The sequence below is a fragment of the Sceloporus occidentalis genome, unplaced genomic scaffold (assembly GCF_023333645.1).
Source record: "Sceloporus occidentalis isolate IW3139 unplaced genomic scaffold, rSceOcc1.0.p SCAF_1, whole genome shotgun sequence".
Taxonomy (NCBI): Eukaryota; Metazoa; Chordata; class Lepidosauria; order Squamata; family Phrynosomatidae; genus Sceloporus; species Sceloporus occidentalis.
The window spans coordinates 30463547-30490564 of record NW_028316981.1 but is presented as its reverse complement, the minus strand read 5'-3'; the positions used below and the strand labels follow the sequence as shown (position 1 = coordinate 30490564).

The 27018-nt window shown below is 38.8% G+C and overlaps 1 protein-coding gene across 21 annotated transcripts in view; it reads left to right on the top strand.

The window, feature by feature from the left end:
- CADPS (calcium dependent secretion activator) overlaps nt 1-27018 on the top strand; it is a 452259-nt gene that overhangs the window by 324498 nt on the left and 100743 nt on the right. For 14 of the 21 annotated variants that reach the window (XM_089518937.1, XM_089518931.1, XM_089518899.1 and 11 more), the window contains 2 exons: nt 11946-12052; nt 19638-19794. In XM_089518937.1, coding sequence (XP_089375063.1) covers nt 11946-12052; nt 19638-19794 — 264 coding nt within the window. Of the gene's footprint in view, nt 1-7244; nt 7350-11945; nt 12053-19637; nt 19795-27018 lie in introns of all 21 variants that reach the window. The other 7 variants (XM_089518823.1, XM_089518809.1, XM_089518838.1 and 4 more) reach the window with 1 other exon arrangement.

Genomic DNA, 27018 nt, shown 5'->3' with positions numbered 1-27018 from the left:
GATCTTTCTGCCTATCTACCTAGCTCTCTATTTTTCTCTTTTCGTTTTTCTTTCCCTTCATTCCCCATTTTTCTACTTTGTGGCCACAACACCAATCAACTCATGCGCGCGTGCACACACACACAAACACCAGAACTGAAGTTGCACATGCCAAGCATGTTTGACAGTTGGAGGATTTAAACACCAATTGGTTCTGAAATAAATTTTTCTTTTGGGTCACTGTAGGTGTCTAGGTTTCTACCAGCTGACAGGAAATTGCAGCTTCTGGCAAGTTGTAGTGCCTGAAACACATTTAAAGCTGGTGCAGAGTTGGGTTACTGCAGGGCTTGCTGGGCAGCTTAGCTGCTCTGTCTCATGAGTGTACTTGTCCTCTGGCTTTAATACCCTTTGAGAAAATATCACTCTGTTACATGCCAGACAGTACAACTGGGTGGGAATAGATCGTATTAAAGATTATATTACATATGCTCCATGGAAGTTTTATGTGACATAATTTACTAGTGCATGATGAGGGCTGGAGAATGGTAACCTTTTGCGAGGTTTGCTGTTGTTGAAAGCTCACTAGATGTCATTGTGTATTTTTGACTTAATATTTTTAGGTAGGTAGGTGGACAGCCAGATAGGATTGGGGAACACATAACTCTTGACCAGCATGTGGCTTCAATGCCTGTTTTTGCAGCTTTCTTGCCTCTTCCAGGTCCTCCCTCCCCCCACCTCTAGACCTTCTACATACAAACAAACAAACAACCCAAACAGGAGAATTGCCAGACCTGGAATCTTCAAGGAGTGGTAATTGTCCTTTACAATAATGCACAGAAGTACGAACAACAGAAATGGACTTCCAGCCACTTCCAGTTTTGTTGGAGAGGGTCACATAGTCTAGGGAGCCCTGGTGGTGCAGTGGTTAAATGCCTGTACTGCAGCCACTCACTCAGTCACAAATCACAAGGTTGTGAATACAATACCAGCCAGGGGCTCAGGGTTGACTCAGCCTGGCATACTTCCATAGGTCACTAAAATGAGTACCCAGCTTGTTGGGGGCAATTAGCTTAAACACTGTAAACCAATTAGGCAGTGCTTAAGTGGTATAGGGATGTACTTGCTATTGCTATTGCTATTGCTATTGTGATCCTGAGGGGCAGAAAATTGACCCTATATTGAAATAACTCACCCACACTTGATACATCTGTAGATAAATGTACACATAGCTAGCTATATGGGCCGAGCTTTCTCAAAACATCACAGCATGTTGTCACAGATGCATTCTTGTCTCTGTCTCTCCTCACCCCATCTAACTGGTTTTGGGATTGGGTCTCCCTCTCATCTTGATAGCAGTGTATAAAATTTTGCATGTCATGGAAAAAGTGAGAAAAGTAAAAAAAGATTCTCGCTCTCTCTGCTGGAACCCAGATCCTCAAATTAAACTGAATAGTGGGAATGTTGAGGACTGACCCCAAAAAAGGACTGGCCCTCATACAGCTCGTGGTTAATTTATGGATTTATAACAACAAAGTTTATTACAGCCATTTGGCCAGCACAAATTTATGGATTTATGTATATGGTGATGAGTACAAACTCAGTGTGTGTGTGTTATGTGCTGTCAAGTCATTTCCAACTTATGGTGACCTTAAGCTGAACAACTTAGACAGCTTTAAAAATGGATTAGACAAATTCATGGAGGATACCAATGATTCTATATTCCACCTCCAGGGTCAGAAACAGCATGTTTCTGAATAACATCTACTAGGGCACAACAATGGGAGGTAGACCTTTTGTCTGATCTTCTGTTCATATGTGGAAATAATGAGAACATTGTGCTTCCTAATTCTTATGCTGACTTTCCTGTCCTGTTTTAAATCCAATTGAGGCCATTTACAGATATTTGCAAAATACTTCAGGGACCAGTATGAAATGATCACCAAAGCATCTTATAGAACTAGTATGTGTAGGCAGACCTGAGTTGGAAATGGGAAGCCTCTCTCTCAGAGGTTCAGAAAAGCTGGCTTGATAGTTTAAATAATAATAATAATAATAATAATAATAATAATAATAGGATTAATTTATATCCCGCCCATTCACTGGGGATCCAGGCGGCTTACAATAGTGGGGATAATACAAAACAATAACAATAAACATGAAAATAATAAAACAATATAACATAGCAATACATAATAAATCATCATCATCATCATCATAATTTCATAACAATTCAATAATAAAAAGATAACACAAATGATTAAATTCAAATCAATAATTATCAAAAGGAAATCCCCATTATTAAGTCAGTGTTTAAGAATGCCTAATACTAGCTACTGTTCTGTTGTTCAGACTGAGCTGCTGATGTTGTAGTCCTCTTATCTACCAATTCATAATTAATACATAGAAGAGATGGGTGAGATTTCTCAAACTTGCTTTAGATTATTTCAGATAGAGGTCTAAATTTGTTTTTTTTTTTAAATCTGGACTTCATAGCAGTCATATGCAGCTCAGAAAAATCCCCTACTTCTAAGGCCTAATATGCACTGAAGAAGTAATGCAGTTTGATGCTGCTCTAACTGCCACGGCTCAATGCTATGGAATTCTAGGATTTGTAGTTTTGTAAGATATTTAGCCTTCCCTGTCAGAGAGCTCTGGTACCATAGTAAAGTATAAATCCCAGTATTACATAGTATGGAGCCATGACAGTTAAAGCTATGTCAAACTTCATCATTTCTGCAGTGCAGACTAGACCTTAATCTCTTAAAGCTCTCCCAGCATTTAAAACTCAGATACTTTCAATAACACATAATTAATACATTGCACAAGGGCAAACTGAGAGATAAGAAATTTCCACTCACACAGGTCCTCCAAAGGAATGGGACACACACATACCAATTTTGGCCCCTGCCACCTCTGAATTTTGCACTTAATGAACTCTAATTTAAACAATTCATTAACATTACCTGTTGTAAAGCCACGTTCAGCTCATGCTTTGATTTACATAAGAAATAATCTGTTTAACATGAGGCAAAAAGTTATATAGTTTTGCTTGTTCCCTTCTTCCCTTCCTTGGCCCATGAGAAATTAGACTAAGGTTGCAGTCCCCAGGGAAGGAGTATGGTGAAATGGTTTAGTATCAGAACCTACAATCCCAACCCCTCTTGCTAGCCGGGCGCACATAACAGCACAACTGATTTTTATTTTTCTCACTACCTCTTCAAGGAATCTATCCCTCTGTCTGTTTATCCCTATGGGAAAAAATAAGTGAGCAATGGAAGGCAGTTCAGGAAGAAGCATAGTGTACTGGTTTGAGTATTGGACTATGACTCTGAAGACCAGGGTTTGAATCCCCGCTCAGCTATAGAAACCCACTGGGTGGGTGACCTTGTACATGTCACATTCTCTCAGCCTCAGAGGAAGGCAAAGGCAAGTCCCCTCTGAACATATCTTGCCAAAACAAAAACCCATGATAAGTTGGCCTTTGGGTCACTATGAGTTGGAAGCAGCTTGAAAGCATACAACAACAAGAAAAAATAGAATTGATTTAGGCAAGCTCTGCTACTAGTCTAAATGTTCTTCCATGGTGAGTGGATGGGTGTGCTGGGGAAATGGGACTGTAGCACCAATAGATCCATGTCCTCTAGGTAGAGGGCATCTGCTCACTGCTTCATCCCCAGTACATCTCTTTTCCATTCTCTCCAAGAGAGTTTTAGAGGGTAATTCTGAAATGAGAACTTCAACGCTTTAAGGTCTTACAGAGAAAGGAGAGGGGTTCCAATCAATTCTGTGGCCAGAAGGTCATGATGAAAAGGACTGGAAAGAAATACAGTTCCTGAGATGATGTCACTGCTTTCTGCTCTTCCTACTTTCAACTGCCTTGTAATAACATGAGTTTTTACTCATTATACAGAGAGTTTAACTTGGAAGTGACTGGGAAGCTCTTCCTGCAAAAGCTCCAGCCCCTGACCTTGCTGGTCTATTTCACATGTTGTCTGCTCTAAACAGAAATGCTCCTTCCTATTGTTTATTATTATTATTATTATTATTATTATTATTATTATTATTATTGCTTTCCCCACAAGATCAATACATTTCACACCTATTGCTCAAGATAAGGGTTTAAAGTTGTTTCCTCTGAACTCAATCATGCATGGTTCCCTTTGGTAGGAAGAGCTTGCATATGTAAAGTGTCAATGTACAGAAATGTGGGGAGGGAACAAGGCCAAAAAGCTCATAGATGTTGAACCTAGGGAATAAAGGTGTGTATTATCCTTGTGTGAGGGAGGGGTTCTACAGGTCCAACAGAACATAACAAATAAATGTTATAGTGCATATTTTCAAGCAGTGCAGTATACAGATATAGGAACAATACTAACTAGTAGCCACTCTAAGGCAGGGTGGTCAAAATGCATTCCCCCAGATATTAGCCCTTATCAGATGAGTCTGGAACTGGGGGTCTTCAGCACTGGGCGGTTCGAATTCACGTTATTTCGCACAATACCATCATACCAGCATTCGAATGGCCCAATCCGAACTCACGTGAATGCGCGAGATGCCGAACTGAATGCGTACTGGCTCCTCTTTTTGGAGCGTGTTGGCCAGTGCGCTGATAAGGGGATTGGCAATATCCTGGATTGGGGCTCTGTTCGATCTCAGTGCGAATGGCTCTGGTGTGACTACCCAATCCTGAATTCCATCGCAAGACCCCCAGATTCCAATTTTAACTTCCGGTGGGTCTTTCCTCTTGCCGGTTCCAGGGAAGCGGGGGGGGGGGCGGTTCCAGCGGCCTCCTCCTCCTCCTCCCGGCTTGGGAGCCAGCATAAGCTGCATCCCAAGAAGGGAAGAGGCGCGGGGGGCCGCTGGAATCGTGGTTCCGGCAGCCTCCTCCTCCTCCTCCCGGCTTGGGAGCCAGCATAGGCTGCATCCCAAGAAGGGAAGAGGCGCGGGGGCCGCTGGAACGGCGGCGATCGCCGCGATTCTAGCGGCCCCGCGCCTCTTCCCTTCTTGGGATGCAGCTTATGCTGGATCCCAAGCCGGGAGGAGGAGGAGGAAAAAAGCATCCCCATTTACTTAGATGGCCATCCAGCCTCTTTGACAGCCGCTGGAACTGGTCCTCCCCCCCCCCCCCCCCAGAATACATATTCATACACTCACACACACACGTACAACCGGGCATTGCTAATTTGTTGCAAGGGAAGGTCATGGTAACGTTAAAACCAAGCAGGAATGTAGAGAGGAAACAGTAACGGGCACGTTGTATCGCGATTGTTAATGTGCATGAGCTGGCTCTCCAGCTGTTTACCGGGCTGTCATGACGTGACCTCCCCTTTCACCCCGGAAGCGTTTAAGGTCGCAACCCATGCAGGGCACCACTGAGCATGTGCGAGGGGGCCGATACGAATCGGCCAATCCTCATGTTGAGCACCGGTGTGACAAAACATTCTGCACTGAATGCACTTCGCGCGAATGCGGATTGGCCAATTTGAATCATGCCAATTCGGAGGGGCTCCCAGGTATGATGGTATTGTGCGAAATAACGTGAATTCGAACCGCCCAGTGCTGAAGACCCCCAGTTCCAGACTCATCTGATAAGGGCTATAGTTTGAGTATGGTTGCTGTTGAATTCCTAATATTGCTCACTATTGACTGTTCCAGGTAGGGTTGTTGGGTGTCCCAGTCTAACTAGTTTTAGAGGGCTGCAGTTTTTCCCAGTTTTCCTACTAAAGTGGCAGGAACTCATGACTTAATATGAGAAAAGCATATATTCTAAAAGTAACCCAAAATAACCCATTATCCAGTGATAATGCAATTCAGTGAAGAAGTAATCATACAAAACATGGTTAGAAAAAAATCCTTGTGAAAAATAGCATGAACACCAAACATGACTATGCCTTCCTTTGCTTAGTTTGTCTAAGAGTGCGTGCAATCTATTCTTGCCTAGAATCTAGAGGTTATTATTAATTATTTGAAGAGAAGTAGGGAGGGAGTCTGTTGTTTTAGTTGTGTTAATTAAGATTACTTAACTAAGATTGGTAAAGACTGTGTGATCCTTCACACAAAGCTGCTTAAACCTTCTTCACTTCAGTGGAATTCAGGTAATCCAAGTCTGTATGTAAGTCCTGCCTAGAAGTAATGAGGAATGTGGCAACCTATTTTATAGGGACAAGCCTTTGTATATCCCTGATCTGACATTCTCTTACACTATTCACAACACTTTCAAAATTATAATAAACCAGGAATCTTCTTTCATTAAGTGTACAGACAGTAGAGAGTCTCTGTCTCTCTTTACAGTTTCATATAAATACAAGCAAAAAGAAAAGGGCTTCTGGCATCAAATCATTCAGATAAATATGCCAGACTCCTTACAGATAGCATTGTTCAGATAAGTTCTTTGGCTATTAAAATATTGGTCTTTAACAGAAACTAAGAGATTAGTACATTTATCCTATAGAATTTGTTGCTGTGTGCGCACATACTCATTCATATATATATACCCCAGGCTGATATCACAAACTATGTGACAGATGGGTCAAGTCCTGATTTGCAGTATTCTAACATTTGGAATAACAAAGTAACATATTTGATAGAACTGGCAAGTTTTATATATGATTCAACCAAGAATATAAAAGCTACTAGAATTCCAAGTGGAAAATAATGAGCTGGAAACAATTGGAAACCACACATTTTAGGGAGAGATTTGAATACATATTTAAATTACACAAAGAATGTTGTATAGCTGTCTTTTTAGCTGAAAATGGTGTTGTAATTTCGCACCACACTTTGCAAAGCAATTCATTCTTGTGGTTCCCTCTTTTTTCAGTTAATGGAGCAGAGTATCTAGAAGAAAACTATAGCAGGCAATATTTCTTGCCCTTGTGTGAGTGCAAACGGCAGGCAATGCTCTTTCGTATTTGACACATGCAGATGAAAGTTGTGGGTTTTTTTAATCCAACAACTAATTGATTGTACTAAAATCCTGCTTTTTGCACTTGGCTACATGAAATAAGAATTAGCATTTGCATTGAATTTTAAATGTCTTAGATTGTGAATTCTTGTAGCATAGTGGAATCTGTCAACTTCAGAAAAATGTTTGTTGTCATAATTGTTTAGTACTTGAGTTGACAATAAGCAAAACAGCAGCTATTCCATTTGTACTTTTATCATTTCTGCTTACTTTTTGTTGTAAGTTTTCATCTTCTTTGTCACTGTTTATAAAGTCATGTGTGTCTTTACTTTTGCTGTCTCTCTACATCATTCACAAACAGCTCGATCTTCAGTGCCCAAGCCCCCAGCTGGGCCCACTCCATCCATTCAAATGCAGACTAACATGATAAATCAGATGCTGAAAGGCATACCTAAGCAAACACCAAGTACTGTAATAGTTTCTTTTATTCAATTCTATTCTAGCTTAGCCTTTTTTCCTGATTAATTCAATGTAGTTTAGATTTTAGGAAGCTAGTCTCTACTGTAGGCTTGCAATAAAGAAATCTCTAATGCAGCGCTTCTAGAAATGGCATTGGTTTCCAAACGTCCACATTTTTTGTCTAGCAATGTCTAACATATGCAACATTTTCAAATATCAACGTCAGCACAAAATAACATTATTGTTGCATAACATTTTGCATGAGATATGTGAATCTTTATGATTTAAATAATGTATGAAAATATGAAGCAGTATGTTGTTTTGTTGACCAGTGCTCCAGTTATTTACTCATACCTCTAATAAATCAGTTTGTTCACCTTGAAGAATGCATTCCACAACATATTGGAAAGAAAATAAAGCTGGGGAAGGAGACTTTCACATTTTAACTAGTGACAGATTCTTGCATTTTAAATATGCAGTGGTTCACGCTCTCCACAAATGCAATGTGGTGAGTGTGGCAACATCAACCTAAATAGCTGCATCACTCAACACAGTATTGCCATATGTTTGACTGTTAGAACATCTATCTTTATTCCAACTTGAAAAGTGAATCCAGAGTGTCCCTTTTATGAAGAAAGCAGCTTCTTCAATTAACAGAAGAGACCAAGATCCAAAGGAGAGTCCTGCTACAGGAAGTGAGAACAGCTTTCTAGAATTGGAGGGGAGAAGGAGAATTGGCAAATATTGCTAAATAGACACACTCTCTTAATTGCAGTTTCACATATGCTACAACTCAATATCAGTGCAGCACAGACTTGAGGACCACAATCTCCTTTAGATGTGTTACCTTTTGAGCAAATGTTGCTACTTAGTGGTTGCAAGCCTGTGAAATAATGAAGATAAGAACAAATTGAATACCTGTTTTTCCCATGAAGGCCAGAAGGCCTACGTATGCCTTTTTGGACCAACATTGCTTTCAAAAAAAGGAAGAAAGACCAAAAAATGAGGTCTGTCAGGTCCAAAATTTTTCTAGTAAAAAAATTACAAATGGGACTACTCATCATGTTCAGGTTAAATCTGTGCAAGAAGAATAAATGTGTAAATTAGTCCTCTGTTTTTGCTTTTAACCAAGCAAATGTTGTCCAGTACAGATGTGAGGATCTTGATCTAATAAACCATTGTTTATTAGGAAATGATCTTTGGTGACCCCCTCCTCCTCCACATATCCTTTTTGGTGTTTCTATTACAGTCTGTTAAATCAGTTTCCTATTACATCTGAATGAGAAAACTGTGATTTAATATGCAGTGTACAGCACTAGACCATACCCTGGCTTCACAAACTGGATATGGTCTAATTCTTCACTAAGGGGCTATACAGACCGCCCCAAGGGGTGGTCTGCAGCCACCCCATTACTGGCTGGATCGGTGCGTGGCCCCAATCTGGCTTCTAGAGAGCACAAAAAGGAGTTGCCAAAAGGGCTCCGTTTTGCGCCCTCTAAAGGATGTCACAGCCGCGGCAGCGCAGCTTTGTGATGCCCTTTTGGTGCTGCATCATCTAGATGCAACACCATGGCTGCGCCATGATGCCACACACTGTCTAGAAGGGCATCATGGCATGAAGGGATGGAGCCACGGCATCCAGCATGTGGACGCTGAACCGTGGCTCTGCCTACAGATGAACTACATGCAAGTTTTGCAGAGAATAAATCACCAGTTTATTCTGATTATTATTTTCTGCAGAGAAAATGCTATCTTATACACAAAACAACTGCAAGTGATTTTGTGCAGAATAAGCCCTGAACTACAAAGATTCTCATTGGTCCAGGATTCTTCTCATAGGTCCAGGATTCTTCTCATCAATGTTTCTCAGTACTTAAAAAGCATAGTTTTCAGCCATTAAATTTTTTTTAAAGTATTCTTTCCATTCCTAATCCTGGCTAGTAAACACAGATTAAACCATAGTTTACCAATTTACAGTCAGCCCTCCTTATCCACTGATTTTTTTTATCCATAGATTCAAGCATATATGGCTTGAAAATACTTTTACAGTATAGAAATTCCAAAAAGCATACCTTGATTTTTCCATTTTGTATAAAAGATAACATGTTTCTCTGTCATTGTATTGAATGGGACTTCAACATACATGGATTTTGGTATCTATGAGGGGTCCTGGAACCAAACTCCAACGGATAACAAGGGCCCACTGTAAATATAATGGAAAAGTAAGGATTTAAAATCCCAGAAGTATTCAAAATGAAATAAGCAGATAAGAAAGAGCATATAGTCACAACATCCATTTTCTGTCTAATATGCCATTATCTCTGAACTAGACATTGAGTGTGGCTGATGCTTAGTGAACTTTGTATAGGCAGTCGAATGCAAAGGAGGACTGTTCTTTTGTGCCTTTAATATAGAATTCACAAAAAGTGTCATCCACTATTTAAAGAACTAATGTCCTTGCTCAGCCATGGAAATCTACCAGATGACCTTGGACAAGTCATACTCTCTCAGCCTCAGAGGAACGCAAAGACAAAATCTTGTGAACAAATCTTGCCAAGAAAACCTGTGATTGGTTCACCTTAGGGTCACTATATATTAGAAATGACTTAAGTGCACACCACAAGAAGTGTAATGTCATCCATTGCATATGACACCGTAGGTGTTCTTTGTCAAATATTTCACGCTTTCCCAAATCTCCCATTGACCCTGAAGATTCAGCATAAATGTGTTGCCACTTCATGCAATGCTGTTATGAGAAAAAAGCACTGATTGTAACATTATTCATACCCTTTAAAACATACTATTACTGCTGCAAGACCCAACATTTTGGTGCTTTACAGCCCAGGTGGGGATCATGTGGCTTACGGGACCCTCCTGGATCCACCTAGCTGGAAATAAAAACCTGCCCTAAAGTAGTTTTACAAAATTAGAAACAGACTAGGTCAAATCTGATTTTACTGAAGTGGGGATACTGCATTGGTGAGCACCAAAAGGTGTAAATAAGCTACTGGATTCCCAGAGCTAGCCCGCCCTACTCCACAGGCAATCATTTACATCTGATTATACTATTCCATATTTTTGAATTCCAGTATGAAGCAGCATTTCCAGTCTTAAGAAGCAGATGAAACCTCGTCATCCACAACATTCTGCAGTTCTTGAGCACTTGCATGTAGTGTTCTCATCTCAAAATTCATTTAAAATACATACCCAAAGATAAAATGGACTTAGAAATAAGTATTTAAATATGAAGATACATGTATATTTCAAAAACTATAGAACAAATGGCTCTATTGCTGAACACATATGAGAGTAATACTGACTACAATTAAAATGATTCACTCATCCCTTATGTATACCTGAATTTGCATTTAGATTTTGGAGGATGTGAACAAAGGCCCTACCTCTTTGTATTCCCATGAAAGTACACTGGAGTAAAATACCGTATTTTCCGGCATATAAGATGACTGGGCATATAAGACGACCCCCAACTTTTCCAATTAAAATATAGCGTTTGGGGTATACTCGCCGTATAAGACTACCCCTCTTCCAACGCACACCAAATAAAAATTTTAAAAATCAGATTTGATTTCAACATGGTAATTTTAATTCAAATGTTTATGACATGCAGGTACTTAGCAGGAAAACTTGTTGTATGCAAAGCCTGCTTGCATTGGTCAGCTCTCCCTGCCTGCCCAGCCCTCCCTGTCTCCAAGATTTTATTCTACAGTACTTGTATAGCACCTCCCTTCCTGCTTTTATATGGTTGCCACATACGGAGGGGATGCGGCCGCGGCCATTTTGAGCTCCCCCTACCATATGCGGCAACCACAGATTCTCCAGTCCAGCTCAGAAGTTTCAGCACCTGCCCTATAAGACGACACCCGGCGTATAAGACAACTCCCAACTTTTGAGAAGATTTTCCTGGGTTAAAAAGTAGTCTTATACGCCAGAAAATACAGTAAATTTCTTTTTTCCATTATTGTCAGTGCACGTGTTGACATGTTGCATATGTGTTCCTGTATGAAAAGGCCATTTGCTGTTCTAAAGAGAAACTACTTTCTACTGTAGAGAGTGCATAAATGAGAATAAAAGACTGCAGAGAGCACCTGCTCTTGCAAATTTAGAGTTAAGATGTTGAAGATCCACTGATATCATATCTTAAAGGCAGTGGTCAACATTACTGATTTCTAGAACAGGATATATAAACCGCAAAATTACAATGCTGTTTAATATCAACCAGACGAACTATACTGTGTATTCACATATTCGCCAAGCAAATAGTACTATGGGTCTGTCTCTAGAAAATGTGAATTCTCAGTTTCAGTTACCTCTTATGTGATGTACAGTGGAAAACAATTTCTACCACATATAAAATTCAAAACTGGAGCATTGTTTGCAAAGTAGAACAACAAACATGGCTTTATGGTTTGCTCAATACTAACTACACAGCATTTTAACCCTTGCATGTTGTAGATTTTTAAAATTATAATTATTGTTTTGTTTCGTTTTTTGTTTGTTTTATTTGATTAACCATCTAATCTATTGGCCTTACATTGAGCCTGTCTTATCTCACTCCATTTTAATTCAAGTTCTTGTACTACAGAAAATGTAGGTCGGTTAGTCACACCTGCCAAAAAGCTAGAAGATACAATTCGCTTGGCGGAATTGGTTATTGAAGTTCTGCAACAGAATGAAGAACATCATGCAGAGGTGAGCAGCAGTCCTCTAAATTTTTCTGAGCAGGCACCTACTGAAGCAAATATGATCCTGTCTGTATTGCACTTCTAGTTCTTTATACTATAAGGTGAACATTGAACAAGACAAGACAACTGTCTCCTCAAAATAACACAACTATTATTAAAAGAATCTTGCAGGGAAATATCATTAAAAGACTTATTCAAATACAAGGGCCACTGTATTTAAGCCCCACTCACATGCTAGCTCAGTTTAACTTAACAAAAGCAGTTCATGATGGATAAGATTCTCACCATTTCTTCTTCTTAGGGACCATTCGAGCCTTAACATTTCATCTAAGATTTCCTGTGAAGTTTGTCAGAATCCCAAATCCACATGGAATTTGAAGGAAACAAGCACAATTGCAAAATTAGATTCCTGTCTTTTCCAGCTTGATAACTCTTTCAAAAATCAAATTAGATTAATATCTGTTTTTTATCTATATGGGTAATATTCACCTTTAAAATCAGCTTTTCATTAATACTACTTATTTCATTAATACTAAACTTATTTCTGAGTCTTGTGGTAGAAATAAAATGACTAAATATTTATAACAAATGAATAACAAGAAAGTAAAAGGTGTTGAATTAAAGGTGTGGGTGGTTTAGGGTATGCTGAGGAGGATTGTAAAGGCCATACTGAACAGCCAATAGGACACCTTAATCAACTTGAGTTGACAACTAAACTAGTTGTGTATATTGGGACTGGGACTTCATCCTTTAACAGATGTTTCTTTCCAACTTTTCCAACAAATGTCAGGATGGGAAATCTGGCAACCTTGAAAGAAATTCTTCAGAATTTTTTGTGGAAAACACTGCTTATAAATTCATTATGAGATAGTCCAAGGAGTCCTTCCTTTCCCCTTATCCAGTGTAAAAATTCTACTGTGGCTCAACGAAGCCCCAACATATGCCATGACCATTTGGAAACTGGAATGTAAATTCTCTTGGAATGCTACTGCACAGTGACATTACATCATTGTCGCTGTATTGTGCGATGGGGAATGGCTGGCTCAGCCACCCTTTTTCTCCATTCAGTGCCATGGGAATGATGCAATTCCATTTTGTTGCATCTTCCAAGGGGAATTACTGTCCTGTTTCCAGAGACTACAGCCCTATATTTCTGCTACTGAGCTGCAGCAGTGCTTTTAAATAGTAAAGAGGATTGGGGGGGGGGGGGGATAAAGAAGGATGCGTACCACTTGGTAATGAATTTGCCTTACCAACCTGCATCACCCCAAAATTAGCCTATTCCAACCAAATATCTCTGCTCCCCTTCTTGATCTGTGGGAAAGTTCTCATATGGACATACACCAAAATAACTAGTGTTCAGCAGTATTGGAAAGAGAAGGCATGAAATTATGGATGAAACTAAATAATGCTGAAGAATGCTTCTTTAGTTCTAGTTACTTGAACAAAATATATAAGTTATTTAATAGCAGCCCAAAAACTGGGTAAAACTGAGCTTCCTTTTAAGCAGAAATCACCAGATCAGATGGCAGTTTCCCAATCTTGGAACAAGCATGCAAGGTGGTGTCTTGCTCGGTATAGCAGCAACCACTGCAAGACCTCTTTTAGTGTTTTCTTTTTTCTTTACCTTCCTACAGTGCAGCTAATATGCAGCATATGCAAGTAAATTGGACCCTTTAGTCCAATCTTGCTAAATGGGCTAGATCCCATCAGTCAGCTGCAGAGACTGGTGGGCCTCTTGAGGTGCTAGGATCTGCTGAATGTAGGGAAACCCCATGTTGGTTATATGATCTACTAGTAAGAACAAGAAGGGCTGCCAGTCAAAAAGGGGCAGGTTTTGCAGCTATACCCCACATGCTCTGCACTGGATCATATCTCTGTTGGCACTGCTGCATTTGGATATCTGTAGACACAGAGAGAGAAATTCTGACAAATATAGCTTCAAGTCCCATAAGGTTTCAGACACATATACTAATTTGTAGATAACATTCTGACCCCTATAAAGTCAGTGTACATCTGTCATTACATGGGAAAATTTTCCTCCCCAATATATGGCCCTGTCAGATATATGGAATTAGTTCTATATCCAGTGTTCTTTGAGAACTGAAGTGATTTGTGATACCTTTTATAAATTATCCTCTTAAAATTCAGATAAAACTAGCATCTGTTTATAACGTTTTACATTAATGCCCAATATTTTCTGCTTTCCTTCTCATTGACATTTCTATATTTCATTAAATACATTTTAACATAAATAATTTCACCATTTTAAAAATAAATAAAAGCAAAGTAAAACTAATTTATTGTTAGTGCACAACAATCCTCAAATCCCAACTAATGCCTGATTGCATATTTAAATTTCCTCCCTGTTTTTCTACTGTTCATTCAATCTTGGATGATCCTGGCAGGGGAAAGAGGTATGTGACTAAACTGAATGAAACAAGTCACCTCCTGTCATATTTCGTGCATGTCCTCTCGGTGCCATGTTTCCTAATGGGATTTTCCCTGGGTCATCCTTGCTTGGTAACTTTGGATCCAAAGAATGTAACAGCAACTTCAGTTTGAAGTGCTTGTGGAACTGTAGCCCTACATGACACGGCCAATGTGGGGGAAATTATCTCCAGCCCATGCATGTAGCAATGGATATATTTTTACAAGCACTGCAGTTACATCCTAATACCTGTCCTACCTGCCTGGGCTCTTTCCTCAGCCTGTTGTTTTACCCTTGTTGCTCAGCATACACCTGATCTATAGTTCACCCTGCTGGTAATAGATATGAGAGACAAATGACTAGCTAAGATAGCAATAGCCTTCCTCTGATTTTGTTCATTGTGTGTATTGTTCTGGTATATACAATATTTACATATGGAGAGAGATTATCCACATTGGATAGTGAAGCAACATCTGTTTTCATGCTATTGTGAAGCTAGTGGTACAATTCAGAAAGGTGGCATGTAAATAAGGAACATAATGTTACTTGCCATCTCACTATCACTGTCTATAAATAGGAATTATTAAAATTTTATAAAATCTTTATATATTCTTTATAAAGATTGAGGTCATTTTTAAGGGGTGGCGTCTGTGTACATGGTTGCAGTTTTTCAGAGACTGTATAAATTCAGTCCCCGGTTTAACCGATAATTTCACTAGGGCACACAGTACTATTTGTCAACCATTGTATAGTTGGGTGAAAACTAGGGACCTTATCACACGTGGGCGAAACATCATCCAAATGTTCCAGAAATGTTCCAGAAGCGCCAGGATATGATCATCCGTGGCACTTCTAAAGTGCAACTGAGGCTTCCCGCTATGTTCCTGTCATGGAATCATTTGCGGGGAAGCCATTTTCTGAATAACAGGATATCCTGTTTCTGCAACCTTTTCATGACATTTGGATAACATTTTGCCCTGTGTCTGATAAGGTCCTAGGACCCAGAATAACTATCATGGTGCATATTTACACTGTGCTAAAAGTGTATGGGATCTTGGCCTGAGAAATTCTATTATTGTTTGATCATAAATAAACTCGAAGGCAAATGGCTAAGGCTATATTATGGCACAGGTTCTATAACTGAAGCATTTCACCACATTGAGAGAGATGTTAACCAAATACACAAATGTTGCTAAGGTTCCTATCCTGCAAAACACATGATTTTGCTGTGCCTAATTTGCCAAAATCATGTGGAAAGGGACCATTGGAAATAACAGCCACATAATCTTTGAAACAGTCTGGGTCATTCTTTAAAGAAACATAGCCAAATTCATTAAAAGTTTTAGAGAATGATAAGTAAAATTAGTACACATTAAGTGTAGGATAAAATAATTTAAGGTAAAAGATGTTGGCTGAACATGACTTTTTATTCCATGTTACCTGGTTTTATGTCTTTAATGCATGAATATAGACATTAAATTATTTTTTGTTTTAGTTTGTAGCTTTCAGGTCACTGAATTTCTTTTCAGAAGTGACTCATCCATCTATTTAGTGTACACTGCTTATTCACCATCAGCACATCGTTTACGTTTACAATAACATAAGCACATTGAAGCAAATTCTAAAATGCACAGGCTTCTGAAATGTACACACCTGTTGCTGGGCACACCTTTTTGCATTCCTTACTGCAATTGTAACTGCACTAAGGAGAAACAATAATCAGAGGGAAGGTGTTGAAGAACATTACCAGGAAAAATCTTTTCTCCTAAATTAATTCATAGTTGATTTTAGCAAATAAAACAAACTCCCCCTCAATCTCAGAAAACAGTAAAGACACTGTTCATTACATTATGTGCCCAGCACACAAAGAACAGAGTAGTTCCATGTAAACAAAAGGGCTTTGAATCTCAGCCATTGAGCTACAGAAACCCTGTACCCTTTTCAAAACAAATTTATCACACATGGCAATCAACTTTTGAAACTTTGCGGGTTTCCAAAGTAATGTGTAGAAATCTGAGGGTAGGAGGTTCCAAGTAAACTATTCTAAATGATGTCCTTAGGCCCACATAAGATAGGTGTCTAGATTCCAGCATAGTAGATGGGCTTTCATGCCATTAGCCTATTTTTTTCCTCACACTTGATATCTTTTTTTTTTCCTTAACAAAAGTAGGGGATTTTACAAGGTGCTAGCAGTGACAGGCTTTTGATTCTTCAGTTCTCTCTCCCTATGTATATATGTATGTATTAATATGTATATATGTATTTTACCTCCTTAAAGACATGCATATATACATGTTTCCATGGTTATGATTTTTTAAAAATCATAGCTTGGTGCTGTAGATAGGTCACTTCCTTTACATGCTTATAACACAGAAGGTAAGTAGATGGCAAGTAAAATTTATTCTGTTGAAAAGGACTATAGAGTAACAAGATGTTACAGCTCTCATTTTGAAGAAAGAAATGAGGTGCTTTTATCACAGGACAGTAGTTTGGGCATGAATGAGCAGACTTATTAAGTGCAAGTTTTACTCGTAGAATGAAAAATATAGTTTTCTGACAATTGTTGTGTTCCTTTCCTTTCACTTTCTAAAACCTTAGCTCTTTTTCTGACTTGTGAAAACTGGCTTTTATTTGCAGAATTTTGGGATAATTATGTTGGCCTTTGGAGAAAACATTATTTTGCTGTTCCTTGAGAATCCGTTTATATATTATCTACAGATAGAATTATTGAGAGGTGTCCTCAATCCCTGCCTATCCAAACTGATTCATTATGTAGTGTTATAACGTTGTTTTTATCCCCCAAAATGACAATTATTAATGTGAGCTTATGAAATTTTTGTGTGAGCAAGTCTTATAAAAGCAGGTTCTCAGTTAAAGCATATCCTTAATTAGTTGGTATATACAAAAAAGACATTACAGAAAATATTAAGGCTATACTAGGTTACAGGTAATAGAACCAATTAGAACCAATATTAGAACCATTTGAACCAGTATTGCTGTCATATAAGCTACAGTGGACTGCATGATTCCCACTGCTGAGGGAAAGGAAAATTTATTAAACTAGGCTATTCAGTGAATAATGGTAAGGTGGTTTTTACCATGATTATTATTGGAAGAATCCAGTTGACGTTCATAAGCTAGGAGTTAAATATCTCTTCACTTCTACTGAATCTTCCATGTTTTCCCCTCACTGACAAAAGTATACATTGACAATTGACAAAATTAATTACAAACCAGTTCTTTTCTGTTTTATATACTCATTGTATTTGTAGTCTTTCTTGACTAAATGCCCCCAAAATGCTCACATAGGGCAGCATTCAGCATCACATTGACAGAAGAGAGTACCAGAGCTACCAAATAATTTACAGAAAGTATCATAGAACCTTTCTGATGAATAAGAAAGAGGAATTCTCAAAAGTCTAGAGGAGGCATTTTGATATTAGCAGGATTTCTGCTCATTTTCCTCTTCTCTCTGTCCTCCTCACCACAAACTATCCCATTTGTTGTTCCCTAAGCCATGCTGTACTATTTTCTGGTCTCTACTGGGGGAAGGTGACAGTGACAGCCCCCTGTCACCTCTTGGAAGCTAAGCAGGGTCAGTCCTGGTTAGTATTTGGATGGGAGGCCACCATCAGGTGCTATAGGCTATATTTTAAAGGAAGGAATTGGCAAAACCACCTCTGAGTATTCCTTGCCTAAGAAAATCCTGTGAAACTCATTGGGGTCAGTATAAGTCAACCAGCAACTTGAAGCACATACACATACACAGGAGGAAGAAGGAAGCAGGGAAGATATATATATATATATATATATATATATATATATATGTGGTTACCAGCTGAAAGAAAGATTTAAAAACAACAGCAAAAACAACAGAAAAAAACTACAGCAAAGCTCTCTAGCTAACTCTGAAATGCCTGGTGAGTGAGATTGTCAGCTGCCTCTCAAGGGAGACCAGACGTCTAAGTGGAGCATTTAACACAATTTTGGGGTCAATACAAATACAATACAATGCAAAAAGGCATTGTTTCTGTCAGATAACAGGGTTACTACCCTAGAAGAGGAAGCATGGAGCCAGGCCTCCTTGATAGATCTTAATACGGTAGCAAGTAAAATCAAATATACTAAGCCCTTGATCTACCTCTCAAGTGTAAGTTGGTCTCTGCCCTTTAAAAATACTAGTGATATTTCTTACCATGTATAAACAGGGAGCTGCTGGGTAGTTTCTGTATTGCATAAGAGTTACTGCACAAGGTCCTGTTGACCTCACCACTCATACTGCATGTTCCTAAGCCAGAAGTGGTTTTAAACACGCATGCATGTGTTCCAGGCACATTCACATCTGAGTCATGTATGATGTGAATGGCAATTCAGAGAAGCTGTACAGTGAATTCTTAAGGACCCATGCGCATGACAATGAGTTACTTCACTGATATTTCTTGGTTTTCAACTTTAGACTTATTTCCTACCATATTCACATCCTGGCTTGACTGTGGATGGTTTTTCTAATGACATCATTCTAAAATTAATTGTTTTTTTCCCAATCCAATGAGACAAACTATGACTTTAAAATTTAAACATGTAATATTAAGGTAGGTGCTTTCTTTTATCTACTGCTTGACTCTGAATTGTAAATGTGGGGTATTTAGAGGACATTATATCCCAATGCCTTTCCTACCTTCACACTAGAATAATCTAGATCAATTGACAAGAACTTTGTGGGAAAGAAAAGCAGAAAACCCACAAACACAGTGAAGAAACTCCCAGGGGTTCTATATTTTAGACAAAGAACTAGTTTACCCTTCTAGTACATAGCATGATCCAAAAAGAATTAAGTGGGTTATTGTAAACTGAACAGACGCACCTTATTGGTTGCATTACAGATATGTAGAATTCTACAGATCTGATCTCATCCTTAAGAAGTTGCCACCTACAAGTAGAAAGTGCTTAATTAATATATTATGCTTCTTGCACCTTATCTTCAGCATTTTTTATTCCTGTTCTCTTTACAATAAAGCTAGTTTTCTGTTGAATGTTCATTGGGCTATTTTTTTATTATTTAAAAAATGCCTATTGAACAGGGATAAGAGTTATTTTGGTTAAGAATAGCACTAACGCCTTCTTCTTTTTTATTCTTCCCTCTCTCTATGGCATTTTGAAGGCCTTTGCGTGGTGGTCAGACTTAATGGTTGAGCATGCGGAAACCTTCCTCTCATTGTTTGCAGTAGATATGGATTCTGCGCTAGAGGTCCAGCCCCCAGATACTTGGGACAGCTTTCCACTCTTTCAGCTCCTAAATGATTCCCTTCGTAATGATTGTATGTATTGTATTTTAGCCATTTAATGTTCTTTCTTTGATAGAGCAAAACTGTTGGGCTAATGCTAACCCTTTTTTTACTATTTCCCAATTTTTCGTCATAGAGTTATTGTATTTAAAAATGATATCCACTGATTATTTTGATCTTCTCAATAAATGTAGAAGAAAAACATAACAATATATTCATAGTCAAGGAAGCAACAGAAATAATTGATGCATTTTTTTAATGTCACTAACAAGTATTTTGTCCATTTCTATTAATTTTATCCATGGCCGTTCCTCCATGTGTATAATGTTGAATTCTTCCATCTTTTGCAAATAACAATCTTCTGCAGTAATCATGTATTAAATTAATCTTCCATAGCTCCTTTCCAACTGTATATCCATCATTCCGAAAGTGAAAAGTTCCAGTTTTAATTGAAAATTAATTTTTGAAATCTTACATCTTCAATCCTTTATATATTGTAAGCAATTTATCTAATAACTTGTAACAATACATCACCTTCTAGAAATTCATTTTATAAAAAACCCTCTTTAAAATCATGACATAATACAAATCTCAGTCCCTTTGACCATATATTTTCCTATTAATCCATCTGTCTGTTATAGCCAAAATGCTTAACTCATTTTAACTTGTGCTCTTTAACTTGTTCTTCACTTCATATTTAACTCTTGGCTTCTTCCCCTGACTAACAAACTTGGAATACATCTCCTTGCCCTTGCTTAAGTAATACATCAGTTATCAAAACAGATGTTGTCTGAGTTAGATCCATCATTCTGGGCAAAACATTCTTTTTCATCACAGAAATCCACCCCAACGATAACACATTTAGGAGATTATCACACACATAAAAACCAGTGGGAGAGACGCAGATCTAAAAGACAAAAACAAGTCCTATTGCATTTACCTGTGCCAGGGCTGTAGGCAGCCTGTATCTACCCAGGAAGCCCATCTATAACTTGGACGTCTCCCACCGCTTTTTTAAGAATGAAAGAAGTCCAGATTGTAGACTGGTTCCCCGGGTGAATATGGGCTGCCTACAGCCCAGGCATGGGTAAATGCTATAAGACCTGTTTTGGTCTTTTAGGCGGGTTACAGACCGCCAAAAAATACGTATTCCATACGTATTAGGGTTAGGAAGGGGCGGTGTTTCCGCACCCCCCTAACCCTAGTACGTATGGAATACGTACAAAATGGCGGCGCCCTGTTCATACGGGCGCCGTCATCTTTACGTCTTGGACGCATAGCGTCCAGACGTGTCGCAGCGCCTATGATGTCGCGAATGCGCCAGCGGTGCCTCGCAACATCATAGAGGCGCCGCAAGAAGGAGCTCCATTTTGGAGCTCCTTTTTTGCTCCGTGCGGGAGCCGCGCGGTGTGGCTGCTACGGCTCCCTCACGGAGCAAGCGGCGGCGGCGGCAGACTGCCACAAAGTGGCGGTCTGTAACCCGCCACAGATCCCACATCTCTCCCACCAGTTTTTCTGTGTACGATCATCTCCTAGTCTCTCCCCTCCTAATGTGTCCTTCTTAATTCCACTTCATATCTTAACATAATTGAACGTAGACTGTATATTGCCACAAAACAACTTGGAAAAACACTAATAATTAACATTCTCCTTTGTTTTAAAAGAAATCCCATCCATCAGCTACTGTTAAGCTTTTTGTTTTTAAGCGAAACCCTTGCAAATAGCCTTTATTTTCTCACATCATGTATATAGAAAGATGACAATTCACTGGGACTTCATTTCACCACCAATCAGAAAAACTCTTCACTTGTAAATTAAGTAGTTAAGGCCAATTAAGAAAGTGGCAGTTTTTGCAGATCCAGTGTTGCTTAGGGGCTTGTTTAGGCAACAGAGCCTGTTGTTAATCCCAAGCCTGCTCAGTTCACTTCAGACCACTATGAATTCTGCAGTCTCCCTACAAGGGACACTGTTTTGGAACACATGTGATTAATCTTATTCTCTTCTTTTCTGGAAAGATTCACTGGTTGGAACATGCCTTTTAGGTGACTAATTTTGTCAAGCTTTGCCTGTTGAGGAACTTGCACAGGGGCATCAACCTGCCATTAGTTCTCACCCAGAAATCACACTAGTGAGTTATGTCTTCTCATGATATATCCAAACTATGACAGTCTAAGTTTAGTCATCTTAGCTTCTAGAAAGGATTCAAGCTTGTTTTGCTCTTGGACCCATTTATTTGTCTGTTGAGCAATCCACAGTATCCACAGAACACTTTTTCATCATCACATTTCAAATGAGTTGATTTTCTTCTCATCAGCTTTCTTCACTGTCCAACTTTCACAACCAAACATAGAAGTGGGGAATATGATGGCATGGACAATCCTAACTTTTTTATTCAACTGTGTATCTTTACACTTTAGGATCTTGCCTAGTTCCTTCATAGCTGCTAGTTCCTTCATAGCTTCATATAAATCTTCTGATTTCTTGATTTCACTCTCAGTTGTGATTAATTATTGAGGCAGTGTATGGAAAATCTTTAACTACTTGAGTTTCTTCATCACCTGCTTTAAAATTATGTAAATCATAACTTTTGTTTTCTTAATGTACAGCTGTAAGCCTGTCTTTGCACTTTTTTCTTGACTTTCTTCAGTAACTGTTCCATATCTTTGCTATTTTCTGCTAATGGTAAGCTGTCATCTGCCTGTCTTAAAATATTGATGTTCCTTACTCCAATTTTCATACATCCTTCCTCCAAATCTAATTCTGCTTTGAATATGATATATTCAGCATACAAATTAAACCGATTGTGTGGTGAAATGCAGCCTTGCATGACTCCCTTGCCAGTTGTAAACAATTCAGTTTCTCTGTGTTCTGTCCTGATGGTAGCCTCTTGTCCTGAGTACAGGTTATGCAATCAAACATTGTGGCACACCCATTTATTTAAGCACCATCTAAAGGTGTTTTTTTTATGATCTACACAATCAAAGGCTTTGCTATTATCTATAAAGTACAGATTGATTTTCTTCTGAAATTCTTTGGTATCCTCCATTATCCAATGTATGTTTGCAGTATGATCCCTAGTGTCTCTTACTTTCCTGAATACAACTTGGACATCTGGCATTCCATGCTCCATATATGGTAAAAGTCTTATTGGTAGAATTTTGAGCATCACTTTGTTTGCATGAAAGATTAATGCAGTGGTCCAGTGGTTACTGCAATCTCTAGTATACCCATTTTTGGGGGATTACAATGTATATTGAATGTTTCCATTCTGTGGGCCATCCTTTTATTTTCCCTATTTGTTGATAGGTTTTACGTAGAACTAGAATAGATTCTGTCTTTGTACCTTTCAGCGGCTCTGTCAGAATGTAGTCTGTTTCTTGTGCTTTATTTCTCACAAGTGCCACAGAGCTTCTTGCGGTTGTCGTCTGCTGTGCCAAGTATGTATTCAATGAGTATCTTTTGACCTGGAAGTCTCACCTTCTAGCACTATCTCTTGTTTATTTGTTTCATTTCATGTAGCTATTTGGTCCATTTAGTTTGGCTCTTCAGCAAAAGCCTGTCAGACATGGGGGAGCCTACGAGCAGCACTTCTACCATCAGCATAGCCTTTTGCCTCAAAGGAGCACACAATTCCACCACCATGGACACATAGTGCCATTAATTACATTGCATTATATGGCACATAAACTTCATAAGGGCTGAACCTTTATCTTTCTGACTCTTTAGCAGGCTTCTTAATAGTTAACACATAGAGGAACATTACTGTCTTAAACAATGTAACTCATCCTTTTATTCATTAAGAAATACTATCTCTTCTGTTGAGTGACTATACATCTCTAAACAAGCATCCAATGTATTAACATCTTTGGACATTGTTAAGTCTAACAGCATTCATTATCTGTCTATAAACTTACATGTCAGGCATTTATTATTAAAGTCAGACTCTAAAATATATCTGTTTTAGCATAGGCAAGTTGTTTCTCTTAGCAACATGTTTGGTCAGTTTATCAGTTTATCAAGAACAGCATGGCTTGGAGGTTATGTTGCAGTCTTCTCTTCATATGTTGCAGACTGCAAAAGCAGTCTGATTTCTCTCTCTTCTTGGCTTCTTTTAATCTTTCCCTAGCTTTTGCCCAGTCTATCAGCTGTCCAGTATGATCCAATCAAAACAAAGGCTCTGACAGTGCACTGTTTATGTCAACAATCCTCTTCTCCAATCAATTTGTTGTAGAAAATATAAGCAAACGCAGGTACTGCTAGACATTGGCTTTTGGCTGCCTTCCATCAGATTGCATCAACCATTGGGAGGTTAATGTCAATCAAATCTTCTGAACATTTTCTTATTTTGTTTACAATATAATAGGCATTCTGCTTGGAGCTAGGCTGATGCTTTGTTCCCACAAACAAACACATACACATTTAAATAACTTTCTGCAGTATATGTACAGGTAGTTCTCCATATCCATGAGGAAAATGTTCTCAGATTTACCGTGGATGGTGAAAATTGCAGATAATAGTGAATTCTATTGAAATGAATGTCTTGAACCCCAAGCATACCATAGAGTCATGCTGGAGGACCTAGGATTGCCTAAAGAAAAGATTTGTCTAGGCATTCCTAGGCCCTCCAGCACAATTCTGTGGTATGCTTAGGTGGAAATTGGCCATAGAATTGTGTTGGAGGTCCTAAGAATGTCTAAGCAGAACATCTTTTTTCAAATGCAGAGGAAGAACTAGGTACCACAAGAGACCTGCTATTCTTTACAGATAAGCTAAATTGCAGCTACCAATCTCGAGGATAGGAGGCATCATCTGTACTCTACATGTTCTGTTGTACAAATTATACTCCATATTCTATATGTTATATTTCAAGGCCTCGAAGGTAGCAACCAGATTAGCCCAACCTGCAATATAAGGCTGTTTTGAAGGTCTCTCATTCATGGGGTTACCATAAGTCAAAAGCCAACCTGATATCAACTAACAGCAGCAAAGCAAACAGGAATAAATTCTTTTCCTTAAAGAAGGGGTGGGGTGTCTCAGAAATGCTGTGGAAACTATTTAAAAAACCCAGAAATGGGTGAAAATTTACTTTCAATTTGTAATACCTCTTGAGGGTACAGACAAAACAAGATGTAGGGAGACCTTGTATTAGGGCAATGTTACTTTCCAAAATGGCTTCCAGTAGTGAAAATAACACTTTTTTCTGCTTGGATATTTTGAGAGGGGCCTAGGGGAAGCTGGAAGGAAAGAGTGCACTGCACAAAAGTCCCATGCGATCTGCAGGTTTCACACCATAGTCACCAAAATGGTTTAATGTAATGATTGGTGCTCACCATGACTTTTGAAAATCATGCATCTTGGATAATTGTGCCACTTTTAAAACACATCAGCTGGATAGGCATGTTTTTCCAACTGAGAGCAGATTAAAGAAGTTCAAGAGGAGACTGCTTGTACAGTGAACCCTTGTTATATGCTAGGGTTTGGTTCCAAGATCCCCCGTGTATAACAAAGTCCGTGTATGCTCAAGTCCCATTAAATATAATGACATAGCAAAATGGTGTCCCTAATAAAAAATGGAAAATCAAGGTAAATTTATACTTTTTTGGAACATTTTCAAACCGTGTATGCTTGAATCTGTGTATAAAAAATCTGTGTATAAGAAGGGCCGACTGTATGGATTAAGGCCTTCATCCAGGTGATTTCCAGTTGGATTCATTGCCAACCGTCCTGAATTTCAGGCTAAATTTTAAAGGAGCTGTCCAGTGTGCTGACTTCTATCTACAATTGACTCAGCACCCATTGCTTGACTGAAATTAGAGCCTCTGGCCTTCTCTGGCCTAGACTCTGTACTGAGCTAAGCAATTATGAATTGCTTTAAAGTATATGCAGTAGTAAAGCTGCCACCTCTGGAAATGCATAAAGAATGACCTTTAGACTTCCAAATGTGGTGTTTGGGGACTGCGGTCTCAAACCTAGTTACTTGACAGGAATTTCCACTGAACTTAATGGATCTTACATTTAAACAGGCATGTTAGTTACTTTGAGGGTTCTGATGTACAATAGGATTAAATGGAGATCATCCCCTCATAAACAAGGAGTGAGGTATTCTGTTGGTATAGCTATTAGGGATGAGAGTTTAAACAACCACAGGACATTCTCTTTTTTCACCCACAGGCCACAGGTAATTCTGAATACATCAAGAGGCTAGGTGGTTTTTAAATTATGATTATGATTATGATTATTATTCCAGGATACATTGCAGTTTTTTAAAAAGCCTTTTGGAAAAGATGCATGATTTTCTTGTTCTGTTTAAAGAGCATTCCTCTGTCTCTTTCCGGAATGGGAGGAAGAGCACAGGGCCTTTATGCTAAAACAGTAAGATCTTTGGAATATTGTACTCTTAGAAAAGAAGACATACCCATACAGGTCTCCAGAACCAACAGCGAGCAAAGATACAGAAGAGATCTATATCTGGCCAAGTATAGCATTATGAAATCTGGATGTTTGTTGACTAAATTGCTTACCATGCCTTCCTTCATTCTCCACCCCCTCCAACACCACATTCTGGAGAGGTCTGTGTAGATTCCAAAATACCATCCAAATGAGTCCTAAAATAGTATTTCTGTTGCAAGGGATTTCACTTTGTTGTTGTCTTCTCAAACATTTGGTAGATCCATACTTAGGGCCATGGTAACATGGCAGGAGTTTGCTCTAAAGAGCCTTTGTCAATCTTTTTTAATCCTTAATGCCATTTCCACTCCTCTCCCACCAGCAAGCAGGGATGCAACAGTGTCCCTTCTTCTGGTTGTAGGGGGGTATAGGGACCTCTAGGGGGTAGGGACCATTTTTTTGTCGAGAGGCTGTTTCAGGCCTAAGGTGTTTGGGTTTGGTTTGGTTTGTTTTCAAATCTGTAATTCTATTGAAAAAAGGCCTTTCTTGGGTTTCAGGGAGCAAAGAGACATAGGAAAATTGCCTGAGTATCAGGTCACAAGAATGTTCTGAGTAATAATTTTTTTAAAAAACTGTGGGGTTGGTATTTACGAAGCTCTCTTAAGATCTGGTGAGAGGCCTGTGTTGCCTCTAGCCCTCAGGGATGATTCCCCATCCTTTCACTAATGTAATAGCCATATAAATGTTTTATTTTATTTTACAACTTCTCAAACATATTTTACAACTTCTTAAATTTATTATTATGTATACCAAAGCATGTTGGTGTTTTTGTAACCAGAAACAACTGCACATCTATTTTTCCACTAATGA